Source organism: Neolamprologus brichardi, chromosome 14 (genome assembly GCF_056152115.1).
Source record: "Neolamprologus brichardi isolate AB-2024 chromosome 14, ASM5615211v1, whole genome shotgun sequence".
NCBI classification, from domain to species: Eukaryota; Metazoa; Chordata; class Actinopteri; order Cichliformes; family Cichlidae; genus Neolamprologus; species Neolamprologus brichardi.
This window is the reverse complement of record NC_142117.1, coordinates 31695179-31712500: the sequence shown is the minus strand read 5'-3', so window position 1 is coordinate 31712500 and position 17322 is coordinate 31695179. Positions and strand designations below refer to the sequence as shown.

Sequence of the window (17322 nt, the reverse complement as noted above, 5' to 3'; positions counted from 1 at the left end):
TGACTGTATTTAAGACCAAAAATTATTTGGTTTGGATTTGGAGTTTTTGACATTAAAAAAAAAAATACAGATATTGCCAGCTGTTTGTTTTAGTACATCCATTTTTAGTACAAATGGAGAATGGAATTACTGGCAGTGCTTGAGTTTTACAGAATAGCCAGAGTTGAGAGGATGTATCCAGCAGGGTAAAATAATGTCAACAAAAGAAGCATAATCCCAAAACAGATCATATATTCTCTGTGAGCTTTCAAAGTCAAGCTGTGCAGGGTGGATCGTGTATTTCCCAGCTTTGCGTTTGAGTCTTCCTTTTAACAGTCAATTACTGTCTTGGTTGAAATATTGTCAGTTAGTAATTTGTCAAGCTCAAAAGATTAGTCGTGTTATTATATAAAGGAACTAACTAACTGACATGGACAACATTACTCTGAGAGGCACTGTAAGTGTGCACTGTGGTGTAACAAAGGAAAGCCACAGTCTGAAGATTTAAAATTAAAATAAAATTTAAAAAAAGACATATGAAGGATACTTTCCTGGAGTTTCTACAGCCACCCTGTAGTCCTGGAAGCTCTTACTGGGGTGGAAGTTGAAGATAAAGAGCACATTTGACCTGTCAAACACAATGACCTTGTCCTCTTCATGCTTGGCACTGACAAAGGCCTGGAGGGGGAGAGGAAAGAGAGAGAAAAGCTAATAAAGTATTTCTTCATGAATAGTCATTACCTTTCTCATCTTGGATTTAGAGAATTATAATGGAGCACATTATATCAGTGGACTACACATTTCCAAACACACTAAGAGACATTCCCACATCAAATTTTGGGTGGCAATCATCAGCAGAAAGCAGCGGCCCTGGGTAGCGCAAGGCAGACACTGTCAGCCCTAGACAGCTGCACATGATAAAGCCGCCACTCTCCTGTGGAGCGAGCTACTGTTAACGTGTCATTAGCAGAGATTATCAATGTCACCCCACCCCCTATTTTTAGTGCCTTGTTCCCCAAGCCAATTTCAGGGCAGCAAATTCACGGCTGAACGAGAAGATAAGCACCCCGACAACTGGACCAGCAGAGAGGATGGAAGTTAAGAAATGAGCTGACAGTCTGGAGTCTTTTCCCCAAGTCCATTTCTACATGAGAACTCTGCAAATTCCAAGTAAAGCCAAGTTTCACTGAACGGCAGTTTAATCTGAAGCCATGAAGTCTTGGCCATATTAGAACACAGAGCTAGTCATAAATAAAAATAAGCATTAAATGTCAATGTAATCATCTGACTTCGTAGTTTAGGAATATATTCTGATTATATAATCTGTTGATTCTGTAAATGTTCATGGAAAAATAAAAATTATAATGTAATAATTTTCAAGTGTGGAACAAGAAAAATACCTATTTAGGAGGCCAATAAATGGTCCCCCGATATGAAAGCAAAACCCTCTAGTATGACATTAGGTCACAGTCTGTCAAATTTCTGTCACTGCCAGCAGGATCCCCCTGATTGGGAGCTGTTTTGACTGAAACTTAGCCAGGCAATAAGAGCTTATTTTTGAAGTCAGCAATCTGAATGAGTAAATTTTTGCTAGTCCACTGCTAAAATCCAATATTTGCACAAAATGCTATCCTCTTCTCTGCTCCCTTTTCTTCGCTAGAACTTATATTAAGTCAGCTGCAGTCCAGCGCACCCAGCGCAGTTGGCAGAAAAATTGGATTTAACTTTGGATATGCCACAGGCAAACATTTTCCGTTTCCGGAGAGATAGGAGACATCGAAAATACATTTGAAGATGTAACCTGCTGCTGGAAAAGGCAAAAATAATGATTTGACTTTTGCCCCCAAGGTTTTCTATTGAAAACTATGTGAATGAATCACTGCCTCACGTCCAAACTGCTGATTCCAATGACCTTATTATTAGGAAAAAAAACTATGCAAAGTGCATTTTTCCTGATTTGCTGGATTTATAGACCATTTTTACGATTTCCATCAAAGACGGACTAACGTTTCATTGCAAGCGATTAAAAGCATCTCGGGTATTTCTAATGGTTGGTGTCAGAGCTATAAATTCTTTTTGCTTTATTTGCTAGTGAGTGCTGCTTTATCGTAAAATATATTCAGAGTTGCACACCTCAAGGAAGAGGAGTTTTAGTTCAAGTCCAAAAACTTTGGCCTTTTAGAACTCACAGATGCACATCTTCAAAGACATATGCACAAATCTCACTTTTCAGCAAAGTCCCTGCATGTTTCCATTTCTGCTTAGTTCATTTACACCAGGGACAAAAAGGAGAACTGCTGACATATCAGCTTATGCTTCTTGTTTTAACTACAAAATGCCCTTGGATCCTTCCACTACAGTGAAATATTGAACTAACCGAGCTATAGAATTTTCCCCACTAAGAACAATTACCTTGGCAATGTCACTGATGAGCCATACAAAGGATTTCGCCTCATCTGGTTATTATAGCAGAATCTCTGAACAGTTATTGGCCTTATCTGCGACTGATGTTCTGATGTTCTTTTTGCGATATTGTTTCATTCTGTGAATAAGAATTTCTTGTCTCAGCTGTTTCTGTGTGCACAGACACTGGAACACAGGGTCAGCCACACAAACCACTAGAGCTGATTTATTATCTCTTGTCTGGTCTTCAGGGCACTTACTCAATATCTTATGAGTAGCTTAAGTTTTACATAATGTCTATATTGATTAACGCCTGTACTTAGAAACATCTTTTTTTTAAAGATAATATCTGCGTGTACCATTTTATCCAAGTACTGACTAACTGATGTAATCCTACATGCTATTACAAGTAAAAGGCAGGCATATATATACATACATATGTATATAAGGCAGCATCCATGAAGGCATAGGGATGCATTCGTGCATAGAGCATTGGTTACTTTGAAGATTTTAATGCTATATTAATTAAATGTATTAATGTTAAACCACATGTTTATATTTTGGAGCAACATATGCTGCTTTTTCTACACAAGTACTTGCTTATTTCAGCAGGATAGTGCTAAACTGCATTTTACACGTACTACAAAAGCACAGCTCCATATTAAAATCTGAAATTCATACCTGTCACTCAGTGACAAATATTTTGATATTATCCAGAGCCAACAAAGGATGCCTCAAATCTAATAATAAAAACTTTGAAAACAAGTGGTCTCCTCATATTTCGAACGGCTTCCTATACAAGTAGTAAGAAAAGAAGACGTGATACAACACAGTGATAAACATGCCCCATTTCCCCATACTATTTTTAATGTGTTTCTGGCATCAAATTCACGAGTATATATTGCTAAAAACAAGAACATTGTATTATTGAGAAATATAGGGCTTATATGGACTCAATGGTGGCCAATCTGAAAACGATGTCTCGTATATCTTCAAACGCGTGATGTCTGCTGGTTCATTTGTTGGCACATATTCTGATTAGTTGATTTATAGACTTAGATTATAGCAGCAGAAACAGGCTATCATTTCTCACGAAATCTGTCAGTTTGCTGCCAGTGGACGTGTTTCGCAGTATCAGGATCACCCGTTTGGTAAACAGTCAGGATTAAAAAATAAATAAAATAAAATCTTTGCTGCCATTCTGCCCTCCGTTTAAGAGTTAAACAAATCCAAAATCAGATATCTGTAGAGTTTTTTTCTGCAACCTACAACTCTGTCAAGACATCATGTAAATACTGTATATACAGTAACCAGTTATCCATCCTTTATTTATTCCATAATGATTCTAGCAGTTTTGCACCATTGCATGCATAAATCTGGTAATATGCTGTATTGGTGTTGTTATATTCAATGTTCGTCCTTATTATGTTATGTGCATTGAGAGCAATGAAAAAGTGGAGTCCAAGACATTTTTCCCCAAGATAATATTGCTATAGTATGTTGAGACAATCAAACGACTATTTAAAGATCAGATGAAAGCCAGATTGTTCCTTAGTGTTCTTGACATAAATACATCTCAACAATCTGTCAAAACCTTTCAGATATTTGTTTGGCAACAAAACGCACAAAGTGAAAGTCTAATCACTTGTACATGCTCTTTGACCCTCCATAAGACACATACTGCTACTAAACAGCTGCTATTATAGAACATCATTTATGTTTGAGATGTCTTAAGTGTACATTATATAGCTGTGACCTACTGTGTGATTTTACATTAAATGCACAGAACCGAGAAAAACAGCACTCACAGTATGCCGCAGGTCAGCTCTCGTGCCAAATGTATTCACTTTCCCTGCCAGTAGCATCATTTACGATCAGCATTCCCTCTCATTTACCCAACAGGCAGCACACAAATCAGTAAGGCTGTGCTTTTCCTTTGCCTTACCTCCAAAGCTCTGTCTCTCATCTACTTCTAAAGGATGCAGGAGCCTCCAGTAACTCAGAACACACTTTTGACTGATAGGCCAATATGCAGAAATTATCCGTGTGAACCAGGCATGTCTCTAATTATGCCCTCTGATATTTTTTTTCTACTCTGCTGCATTTGTCTGTCTGTCGAGGAGCACTCCGCAGGACAGAGTGTAACATAGCAAGGTGAAGTAGCTTTAATCTGGGGACTGATTCCCAGGGATGTGAGGGAAGGTATTTTTGAATCAATTACACAAACTCACTTCTAATCCCTGTCAATTTAGCCAAAGTCTCCATTTGCATTATCCCATTACTTTGCTACCAACACCTCAAGAGGAAAAAAAACACACTTTTTTTTCCCTTCTCCAGGCAAAGACACAAGCTTCAGGAAATCTATTACTGTTCAACCTGACAGCAGCCAGAAAAACAAGACATTTACAAAATGAACCTCTAATGTGTGCAGGGAAACTTTACAGGTATGTGAAGATAGTGAGCTGAGACTACATTTAATCTTGAAGAAAATAAACCTTTATCAGACTTATAAACAGCTGGTTGAGAAACGACAGGCTATTATTGTATATGTGTTTGAAAAGTTGCTGCAGCGATTTCTTTTTTTGCCGTTTCATCACATTGCGTGCATAAAGCCTACTGTACAGGCAACGTGTGACGTTCTTACAGGTGGAGCTGCCAGCCAGCCGTACTTGTCTTCAGTACGGTTCATGTCCCGGTCAAAGGCATAGAGCTGACAGTAGCGCAGGTGATCCATATCTACCAGGTTAAACTGCCGCCGGGCATAGTGGTAACTCTGATTGTTGCCCTCTCTGGGGAAATCCAACCACTCAGGATGGCCAAACTCATTTCCTGCAACACAGAAAGTTTTATTAAAAAAGGTACATAATGAACGGAAAGGCACAGTCTTTGAATCAAAAGACCCTATTGTACTGTCCTATATAAGGTGCATTTAGGGTTTTGTGCAATTTTTAACAAGATAGAAAAATAAAAAGATAGAGATCACACTTTCTTCATAACCTGACCAGAAGATACTTACTTTCCTGTTTGAAAGAGAGCCAAAATGCTCTTGCTAAATTTTCACCAAGTGACAATCATCTTATAACCCAAGAATCTGCCCCAAATCCAGTAGCTTTCATTTGAGCTTCACCCTTTCAATATGTGCAAAATGAATTCACCAGGATACATTTTCATCATTAGAATTTAAATCTCAGTTCTTCATAACAATATGAATGTTTCAAGTTGGTGTTAGAACCAATACCAAGAGCTATTCAACTCGCACACAAATGAGACTATAATAAACGGATTCATCACTCGCTCATCGCTGTTTAATTCGTGCTTGTGAAAACAATATCGAAATTACTGTCTTATTCTGCCACCTTTCAAATGCCTGTTTGTTCATTTCATCTTTTCCTTTTCACTTAATTAGGAGAAACAAGCTGAAATCTTCGGACTGCGCGCATTTAGCAAAACAGAACACACTCGGTGGAACTTTTCTGAAAACAGACCTGATGCTACTATCGAGACACGCCAGAAAGGAGATGAGATAATGAATCCGTCACTGGGTGTCATGACAACATCATAAAACAACAGCCAGGATAATTGAATTCCTGGCAGTAAAAGAAAGACAAACCAGAGACGGAAGATGATGGCAACAAAAATAAATAAATAAAAACAAATAAATAAGGGGGGGGGGGAAAAAACCCTGAGTGATGGGATGAAGTGGAACAGACAGGGACTGACAGCAGATTTTAATGAAATACATTATGTAGGTGTTAAAGTAGTAGCAAACAATAAGACATGAACTGCCAACAGAACAAGCACACTGCAGCACTTGCCTAGGAATTAGGGCAGCAGAGAGAGAGAGAGAGAAAGTGAGAGAGAAAGTGAGAGAGTGCTTTTTCTTCTGACATCTGCATGAATAACAAGCCTCCCACACAAGTGAACTTGAAATGTTAAGGAGAGAATTACACCTCAGCACCACCAGTCAAAAACAGACTTTCTTCCCTGCACTCAACCAAGGGGATTGTGTACACTACTTTATTGAGTATCTGAAATTCTTGTACTAATATTTCATATATTAAAAGCACAAAACCTATACTTCATTTAGTTGGAGATTAGTGAGAAAGTCAAACATTGCACACTGCATGGATTTGACTTTAAGTGTTTATTGTGCGGAAGGTGCACAAACCAAAGTAGAAACCTTTTATTTCCCACATGTTAATGCTGAATACTGTAGTGAAAATGGTGACTACAGTTTTAGTATTAAATGAGATTTATTTACTGCTAATTGTTTTAATTTGTTTATTTTTCTCAGTATTATTGTGCAGGGTGTGTATTCAGGGTGTGTATCAAAACTTTTAATTTTACACCAGTTGACCAGTCTGTTTTTTTCAGATATCATAGTCACAAATTACAATAGTAAGTAGGTGGAACATATAACACTATAAGGGAGCAGAAGTGCTAGTTAATTTTGAGGCAAACGAGTATAGTGTGCTATACACTCATTGGCCACTTTGTCACCTTGGACACCAAGGTCCTGTAAACTTCTTCAGAGATTTTGGTCCATATTGACATGATGATATTCTCAAAGTCATTGCAGATTGACCATTTGTACATTCTTGATGATGCAAATTTCCAATTCTACAAAGATCCTCTATTGGATTTAGTTCTGATAACTGTGGAGGCCATTTGAGTAGAGGCTGTGCTGTTTAAATAATGTTCAGTTAGTACTAAGGGACCCAAAGGAAAATATAGAAAATATCCACCACAGGCAGCTTAAACTCTTTTTGGACACCAAACTCTGACCCTGCTATCCAAATGTTACAGCAGAAACTGACTCATCAGACCAGGAAACATTGTTTCAGTCTTTTCTTGTCCAATTTTTGCTCAGCCAGTGTGAGTTGTAGCCTAAGTTCCATGTTCTTAGCTCACAAGAATGACACCCGCTGTGGTCTTCTGCTGTTGCACATGTTGTGCATTCATAGATAGCTTGATTGTATGGCCCAGAGAACTGAAACTCACTGGATATTTTCTCTTTTTTGGACCACTCTCTGCAAACACTAGAGATAGTTGTGTGTGAAAATCCCAAGAGAGCAGTCGTTTCTGAAATAATCAGATCACCTCATTTAATACCACATTTTCTTTCAAATTGTGATGCTTGGTTTGAACTTCACAAGGTCATTGTAATGCTCACGCCCTTAAATGCATTGAGTTTCTACCATGTGATTGGCTGATTACAGTAGATATCTGTGTTAATGAGCAGCTTTGTGAGGATCTATTCTGTACCTCATTAGGTGGCCAGAGATTGTATACAGGTGATGGCTTAGTTTCTTTTGGTGATGATCTTGATTCTGTTTACTGATTAATGAACAGATCCTGCATTGTAGATCTACTGACACAGGTTTCTCCACTGTTTGAAACGCCACCCTGTTTTCACAAACTGAAATTTGCCCACACTGCGGAAGACTATAAAACCCTTCTAGAAGGTCATGATGTTGATATCATCTGACTTTGTTTACTCATGTTCATTGCTGATATTGATGTCAGTCTTGTTCCAGTCTTGTCCTTACATCACTGGGAATTTGGTATGTGGGGTGAGAAAAGTTCCCAAGTGCTCTGAAGTTTAAGAGAATAAACAGCAAAATTTATCCTTGCCACCTTCTTGAGGTTATTTATAACATACCTGAAGCCGGTTTTCATCAGCCTGTGAGCTAAAGAAATCTAGGACTGTGTGAAGGCACTAATACAGCAAGTAAAGGCTCTCCTCTGGACATCATCTTTGTTTTTTTTTTTCCTCCTGTCTGTTTTATCAAGACAGCTGGGCAATTCCTCCACTGATGTTACAGCTGCTGTAGGCTATGTCTTGGCCCTGGCCACAGGTGGCAATGGATATGTCAGTTGGCATTAACTGCGCCTAAGCAAAAGGACAAGTTCTTCTGAGTGTTCTTCCTCCACTAGGGAGGCTACCTAAAATGCCAATCTCCCCAGTGATCAGGTGTCTTATGAGCCTTAGGGAAGAAATTGACAGTTTTAAGACTTTTCTTAATGCATCAACACAATCCTTTTTCTTTGCTCAATAGTTGCACGCCGTACTTTTCAAAGACAAACAAAAACAAACCAAAGACACTAACGAGCATTTAACTGAAAGGCTCGGACTAAGTGATGCAAAATGATATAATGCTTTTTGGAAGTGCTCCCACGCAGTAATTTCCACTACAGGATTATTGCTGTGCTGCTAGAAGGCTCGAAGATCACGGTCATTTACTATTGAGTTCTTCCCTTGTCCCTTTTTCTTACTCTTTTGATGATATTATGTACTACTGATCATAAGACATCCCAACATATTTGCAGTTTTACGCAGAGAGATGTGATTCTTTTCCCATTTGTGGCATTCAGTATGTTGTATTTGCACTATTTGAGTAATTGAAAGATTACAATACACATGAAGATATAGTGCTATCCCCATGCTTTGTAAGTGGAGTCGTTTTAAATAAGCATGCATTTTCAGTGTAAAGAATGTATGACTTGTATACCAAGAACTGGAATAACATCAAAAGAAATACATTGTCAGCTCAGTTACAATGTAAACTATGGAAGAGAAGACTGTGCGGAATGAAATATATCATTCCCTCATGAAAAGATACATATTTTATTGTACAAATGTCATCACAGTGAGCATATAGTAATATCTGAGCCAATATATGTAAAAAGGCACAAAGCAATACTCTCAAATATTTTAAACCCCTCAAGGAACTCCTTCGTCAGAAAGAAAGAAAGAAAAAAATATCTAAATTTAGATGTTATTTCACTGTCAAACGTCAATATTTTATGTCTGATGCATAATGTACTGTTTTGCTGTATCCACCCTCAGCCTGGTTCATCAACATCTACAGCACTTTTGAGTTCCTACATGTCCCACAATGATTTTCAACACGCCCAAGGGAAATGGCTCTGTGTTGCAGTATGTTGCATACAATATGGGTAGGTGTTGGGAGTGAAAGCACCAAAAGAATCATTGTACATTTTTCTGGTGTAGAAAGGGAGAGGAATGGATCAATGCAGCGGCATGCAATGCACAGTTCAGACTGCAAAAAGCCAAAAAACCTGTTGTAATTTATATACCACTGAGAACACATCCACAAAGATACAAGCTACAAATGCTTTACCAGGTATTCCACCATGGGCAATGTGTATCACAGTCACAGTTCAAAGCCAGTTTTGAGTATGTAGTGTACTCACGGTTGCGAAATTATTATCAAAGACCATGCATTATTGAGGGTCCTCCATAAAACATTAGGGCCCTGCAGGCCAAGGCAGAGACACTGGTAGCTCTACTGCACCTTTACAGACTATTTCTAAATGTGACGTTTTTAGCTTCGTGTCAAGACACTAAACCATAAAAAAAAAAATTGACACTTTTGCAATACATTGCTATTAAAATGAAAGAAAGGAGGAAAAAAGAAGGATTCTAAAGGCATTAATGGCCTCTAAAGCAGCGGTCCCCAACCTTTTTTGCGCCACGGACCGGTTTATGCCCGACAATATTTTCACGGACCGGCCTTTAAGGTGTCACGGATAAATACAACAAAATAAAACTAGTACCGGTACGAAAAAAAAGAAGATTTATTCAGAACAGTGAAAAGACCCAGGAAAACCGTTAACGATAAAAACGATAACAAAATAACGCTGAAAACCGATAAAAACCCTGAAAACTACATTTCACACCTGAGCCTCAACTCTTGCAGCCCGGTACCGGTCCGAGGCCCGGGGGTTGGGGACCGCTGCTCTAAAGCATGAACTCTACTATCATTTATGTATTGTAAAGAAACCTCAGTGGCTTTTAAATCCATTATGAATATAACACCAATGTAGGTTTCACGCAGGATGAAAGTAACAAATATTGATTTTTTTTGGTAGCACCATTATAATTAAAAACAACAACAAATATCTGTACACTCAAGATATCCACGTCTCTTAAAGGAGATATCAAAGAATGCAGTGTGCCATAGATACACAGAAACCTTTTTTTCAGATTGCTATGTACATGTAAATAGAACAGCTGATGTCATCATAGACGATATACTGTATGCACAGGCCAAAATGCATAAATGAAACAATTTTAGTGTTGTACTATTTGCTGTTTAGGGAAATGACGACTTAAACTGAAATGTGAATAATTTTCCCAATTTCAGTCTGAAATGTTGCACATAACTGACGGTTTTCCAATAGTTTTTCGATGTTCACTGACTCACAAACAATGTGAGTCAGTAAATATGATGTTGAAGTTAATGCAAAAAATATATATTTGGTTTTCACATTACCAGCAAAGATGTACCATACAGTACATGATGCACAACAGATCACCAAAACTGCGAAATGAATGATAACTTTGTGTGTACAGCTCTTGGTCTGCTTATAAGAAATAACAGCAAACTCTAAATGGAATAGAACCCAAAGGAAACAATGGATTAAATTTCTGTTTCAGACAGAAAGAACTTAACCATAGCTCTCAGGGCTCATTCTCATCCCTAGGGTATAATACCAAGGTGACTTAATGTCTATACCCTTATAAGGTAGCTTTCTAATGCCTAAACCTGATAAGCGAGTCAATGTGAAAGTAAAAAGCAAGTAAAAATAAAGCATATAAAGCCCAAAATGCAAAGGTCCTGATAGGAAAGGGACCACAGTCAACTGCAACTTAGACCACTGACACCACTTTTCCACCCTTCTAACTTAGGTATCTTAAATGGCACCGTTATCGCTCAGCAGCCAATACTGCCGATGCATCAAGGCACCAACGCCAAAGGACACCTTGCGCGTAATGGGGAGACGCAGGAGGCATCTGGCAAGATGGCATTATATTACATGCTGGGATGAGAAAGCATTAGTTAAAGCACAAGTGGAAACAAATAATTTAAAGAAGCGCTTACACCAGGCTGCACTTGCAATATTTCAGCATCATGTGACTTCATTTATTGCCACAAACTGCACAAACAAAGCAACATACAACAGAAATCTTCCCAGAAATGCATAATATTTTACTAACTTTGAGAAAATGTTTCAGTATGAATTGCTTTTTATTTATAAGCCAGCAGCATTAAGCTTTTCTTTGTCATACTTTTTTCCTCTGGCAGCGTGGGTGCCATATGGAAGCAGCGAGGGCACGTTCAAACACCTGCATGCACAAAACACCAGGGTTAGAGAAAGAGGAAAAAAAAAAAAAAAATACGTGATCTGCCTGCTAAGCTCTGTCCTAGACAGCAAAAGCCGGGATACTGGCTGGTGCTTTGATAAAAGCTCTTGAAAGAGCTACATTCATTAACGGGATAAGTGCACATGCCTCTTTTGCCTATTTACTTTCAGTTTTCCAGTGTTATTATTTTATAAAGTCTAGTGGAGATGATTGGTTTCCTGGAGAAATTGATTCAGTAACCTGTGGAAGCTTTTGACTCTTCTTTGATTTCAGCTTTAAAGAAACACATTAGACACACCTCCATTAGGTAATCATTTTCCTCTCTTCTACGATAACACGCCAAAGTTCCTCCCATATGCCCGCATTAATCACCATGATAATCACCTTCCTCTACATCCTCACAGCTGAAATAAACCAGATAGCACATTCTGTTCAAGGGTGAAATATGATGGATTCTCACCCTAATAAGCCACAGTGTAGCTTGCCATCACTAGTGTGTGAATGTGTGTGTGTGAATGTGTGGATGACTGGATGTGTAAAGCGCTTTGGGGTCCTTAGGGACTAGTAAAGCGCTATACAAATACATGCCATTTACCATTTAATACACAGATAAATAGAATCCTAATAACGTATGAAAGGCAGGCTGTCTCATATAAAATATGGAGATGTGTTTTAGTATTATATAGATGGATTACTTACAAGGATAATACCACAAAGCAAATCTAGATTTGTTGGGTAAACTTCGCAATACCCTTTAATACTCTGAAAAAGATAGAAAGCTGGTTCAGTGTTCCACAACTGGGACAATAACTGTATTGGTCCTGCTGTATGCAAGGTTCAACTAATGGATAGACTCTACTTTCCGGTACCCTGCCATAGACCATCCCAGGGAGGCTGAAGAGTGGGATACAACTGAATTTGGAACATACCGTCCAGCCCTCTTTCTTGAAAAGGAAAATCGCCACCCCAGTCGGCCAATCCAGAGATACTAATCCTAACTTCCATGCAATGTCACAGAGGCATGTCAAACAAGACAGCCCTATAACACCCAGAGGTTTGAGTAGTTGCCAAGTAATCCCTTTTGTCCCCAGACTATGCTTGACCTGAAGATGGCACAGCACAGAAGTAGTCTTTCCACCACCCCACTACACCCTCAGTTGAAGTCAGCAACAACATCTCATCCGCTTTCTTCATGGTTTCCCAGAACTGCCTCAAGACCAACTGAAAGTCTTGTTCCATGGCCTAACTGAATTCCCACACCCAACTCCAGAACCACAAGCCATCCAAGCTTCACAGGACTCCTCCTTCAGCCTGCTGGCTCCCTTTACCTCTAGTTTCCACCTGGCTCTGGCTCAGTTGCCACCACGTCAGGTGCCAATCATCTTACGCCCATAACTGTTTGGGTGTGCCATCATTGCTGACATCCTCCCCCGCCATCTGATGCAACTCACCATAAGGTAATGAGCAGAGATAGGGAGTAACGCCTTACAAGTAATGGGTTACTGTAATCTGATTACTTTTTCAAGCAATGAGTAAAGTAAGGGATAACTATTGCAAAAAAGTAACAGATTAGAAAAAGTAATAGAAAAATACATTTAAGTGCGACAGGACTTAGTGCCGCAGAGTCTTTGATTTTATTTATTTTCTGCTGTGTTTTACTTGCATCTGTTTGAAAGAGTGAGTGCAAAAACAAAAAATGTTATTTTATATGCTGGAATATGCAGAAAATAGGTTTAAATGTTAAACAAATTTCTTCAAGTCAAAGTCTGCATCAAGCAAAAATGTAATTATATGCAACAAAAGTTAAAAGATTAAAACTAATAAAACAAGTTTTAAAAAGAGACTTTTTCATTTGATTGCAATTTATATGATGGATTATGCAGAGAAAGTAGAATTGGTCTGAAAGGTCTGTTGCTTTATTACCTATTCAGGTTGTGCATCATGTTTTTAAAAAGTAACTAAGAAACTACTTACTTTTGAAAATAAGTAGTTACTTAGTTATCAGTAAGTAGCGGGATTACTTTTTGAAGAAGTAATAAGTAATTTGTTACTAATTACTTTTTTCAAGTAACTTGACCAACACTGGTAACGAGCACATAACTGCTCTGTTCCTGTCTTCCCCAGTGTCATATATATGTATTTTTCTGTTACAACACTTGCATGGTTGAAGGGTGTTTCTCCTGTTTCTTCTTGACCATTACGTTTTTCATTTATTAGATATTATAAATGCTAATGCCAATAGATAGACTTTAATAGATGCAGCTGGGATAAGTTTCAGTCTCATGCAACCCTGAATGGGATAAGTGGGTGGATGGAAATTTAAAAATATCTAATACTTAAATATATTATATATATATATAAATATAAATATATTATAACCTTTAGGTATTTTAGGAAAAAGTATATGTAAGCAGTTGTACTAAGGTAAGACTTTATACACATACTTAATGCTGGAACAGTGTCAGAAAGCTCATGGAGGCCCTAACAATGATATGATTAATCGAGGGCAACTATGTTTACACAAGGTTATGTCGGGCAGCTTTTCAGGTGGCACGTTCCATTACTCCTCTACACAGCTCTGCATCAGATAAGGGCTTGACAGTGACACAGTCCCCTCAGTAATTAGCAGCCCAAGAAGCAGCCAAGGATCAATCTGTTTTCCATTGGAGGGATTCTGGCAAAGTAAGATCAATGAGCGAATCAGAAGAGATCAGAAGGCGAGTCACAGAAGGTTTTAGATGCAATACAATAAAATAAATAAAACAAAGCTAGACATGATGCAATGATTATTTGCACCTGCTAGATTGATTTCTTGTTACTGTGTTAATATGCACTCCCGCTCCAAGTTTGCACATTAAATAAGCTTTACTGGTCCAACAGCAGGGATGGAACTGGCACATTCATCCCAAACCACAGGCCTCAGAGCACATTTAGCTCTCAGTGGGATTATGTATTTGAAATGTATGAGGAGAAAGAGCTGGTTTTCAATTCATTGTCCAAGGCTGCAGTATAATAGTTGCCTGTTGCATTGTAGCTCTCTATGAATGCAAAGTGCTCGGAGAAGTTTTAGCTCAATAATTTAGACTGTAAATCTGCAAGGTTATCTTAAGTCTCTGTGAGCACTGAAAGTCAGAAAGTTAGAGCACTTCCATTTTGTCCCTGCTGATGTAATGATAAAACCACTCAAGCGTTTCATTACTGCCACGCCACTTGGTGCTTTAATGTCACTCACGCTCCAACATCCTTTACAGTATCCGTCTCTGAGCCCCTCAAATGCGGATGCTCCCTTTGTCCTCTTGCTGTGTAGTGTTTGCTTTTGGTCATGAGTAAATAAATGGGTTTTTCTAGTCTAGGCACTTCAAATTGATTTGCTTGCTCAAACAATTTGCTCTTGCTCAGCACTGGCTAAATGACTCTGCCATCATTGATCCATTGACACGGTGTGTCATCTCAGATTTACTTGATATTTTTTGTCCCCAGCATTTTCTACCACTCGTCTGCTGGTCTGAACTTGGAAAAGTTCTTAATAATCAACTTCAGCGTCTTGTGTTTTTGTAGACTTGAAAAAAAAAGTTTCATCAGCTCCCTCATTTTATGTTCTTTTGAAAACACTTTCACCCACTATTACTTATCATAATATGATAGCAGAATTATTTTAGTCAGCCTGACAGCAGTTTTCAAAAGAGAACAATATTTCTTTCTCTGCTTCCTTTATACTGGCCTTCTTTCATATATCTGCTCTTCAAACCACTGAGCTTTACTTGACTGGATTGTCTCGACTTGACAGAACGGTTTACATTTAAGTTTGAATTCTGGGTTTGTCTCACTTGTCTAATTCTGCAAACTCTAAATTTAGAAAATCAAATAACTAACAATTTTCAATAGGGAGATTTCATTTTTATCTTTGAGCATGTGCATATATGCAAATGACTCTTCTGAAGCCTTTTGCCGGGTTGAGAATACTCAAAATACTATTGTACATGGTAGCTCCACTTATATACAGGTCATTTAAATGTGGATGACTTTCAACCTTCTTTGAAAATACTCTTGAACCTCCTGCCTTTATGAAAACCGTCAGATCTCAGTAATAAGTCTCCTAAACTATTTTCTTTTTCAGTCCACAGTCACATCCGCCTCTTATGAACAGAAGACTGGTTTAGCTATATTTATATCCAATTCTAACCTTCACCTTCAATGTTGATTTACTGACTGAACTCCAGGTTTGCAAACTTGTGACTTCAATTATTAAGATTGTCATTTTTAGTCTAGGGCTAGAGTAATTTTATTCCAACATACACTGTAAATGTTTGCATAATGTAATCAATATAGAGGACAAGAAAATAATGACTTGTGTATCATTAATTCAGCTCGACTGTTTTCAGTTGAAGATGTGGCTAACGTTCATGACGGATTTATACAGAGCTTCAAATGCCAATATCTATGTTAAAATGCCACAGAGGAAAAAAAAAGTAAATAAATAAAACTTGTTTACTGTCTGGTGACTGTTTTGATGTCTACAGCCATTTCTTTCCTCATTCTATAAGCACATTTTCTTGTTTTTAATCATCCATATAAAATTTATTACGGCTCAATGTTATAGGTGTAGCTTCTGGGACACAGTCAAAACAGATATAGCCATGCTAGCTTTGTGTTTTCGAACATTTCTGAAAATTCCTGTCAAAAGGATTTCTGGACTCGTTACCTTTTGAGCAATTGTAATGCAATTATGTGACAATGAAATTGACTCCCTGTGTGGGGTTAATTGGACCAATAGACCATCCAACTAGTGTGAGCCAGTGCTGGTGAAAGTAATTCTGTTATGGACATATACAGTTAGGTTAATAGGTTTTTGTAATTTATGTATGCCTATGTAAACAATTACTTACCATACATTATTTATTTTTAAAAATTAATAATGTGTGAAGTGTAGACTTTCAGGTTCAAATCAAGGGGTTAAATAATTAGGAATTACAGTTCCCCATTTTCAGATAATGAAAACTATTTCGTCAGGTGGGCTGTAAGCAGTTTTATGGCCAGGTGAGATCTGTTCTATGGACTGACATTTGTGTCAAAAGAAAACATAGTCACAAGAAAATAATTTCCTTTCACAGGTGAGAGTATTCTTTGGAACTTGTACAATTAAATTCCAGGTAGATTTAACAATATGCATGCGTGAAACTCAGCAGCCAAGCTCACAAAGAAGCAGTCACACAGGGCAGATTGTCTGGTTGGCAAGTGGTACAGCAGATTAACACAGCCGCATACAGCTCAACCCTTCAAGAGGAATTCCACTTGCTTGGTTGGTTAAAAAAAACAAACAAAATAAAGCAAAAAACCAAAAAACCTCCCCCAAAAAACATCCTCTATTGTGCTTGGTCACTTTCAAAGCAGTAATGCTACAACCTCTGTGGCTGACAGATTAGCATGACAAATGAAATCAAAGTTGCACCAATTTTATAGCAACAATTATAACAATTTGGAAAATGAAGTTTGTCAAATTATCTATCAACAGTGATTAATTTAATTGTGTGCAACACAACGAATATCTATGCCTGTAATATGAGATTATTTGCTTGAGATTATGATTTTCTGGCGTGCCACTTTTAACACAAATGAAATTCCAGTTCCCTTAATATTGGCATGTCATCTCAAATACCTTAAGTCGATTCACGGTGTTAAACTTGTATCTGGTAGCTTTCCACTGGAACTTTCAATATAAGCTAAAAACTAATTTTGATGTAATAAGGTACATTATTATGAATGATAAT

General features: G+C 37.9%; 1 protein-coding gene across 1 annotated transcript in view; it reads right to left on the bottom strand.

The window, feature by feature from the left end:
* Positions 1-17322, bottom strand: part of gbe1b (glucan (1,4-alpha-), branching enzyme 1b) — a 97934-nt gene that overhangs the window by 25863 nt on the left and 54749 nt on the right. Inside the window, exons 13-14 of the mRNA XM_006796601.3 lie at positions 5027-5211; positions 527-657 (exon numbers count right to left, since the gene is read on the bottom strand). Of these exons, the coding sequence (XP_006796664.2) occupies positions 527-657; positions 5027-5211 (316 nt within the window). The remainder of the gene's footprint in view (positions 1-526; positions 658-5026; positions 5212-17322) is intronic.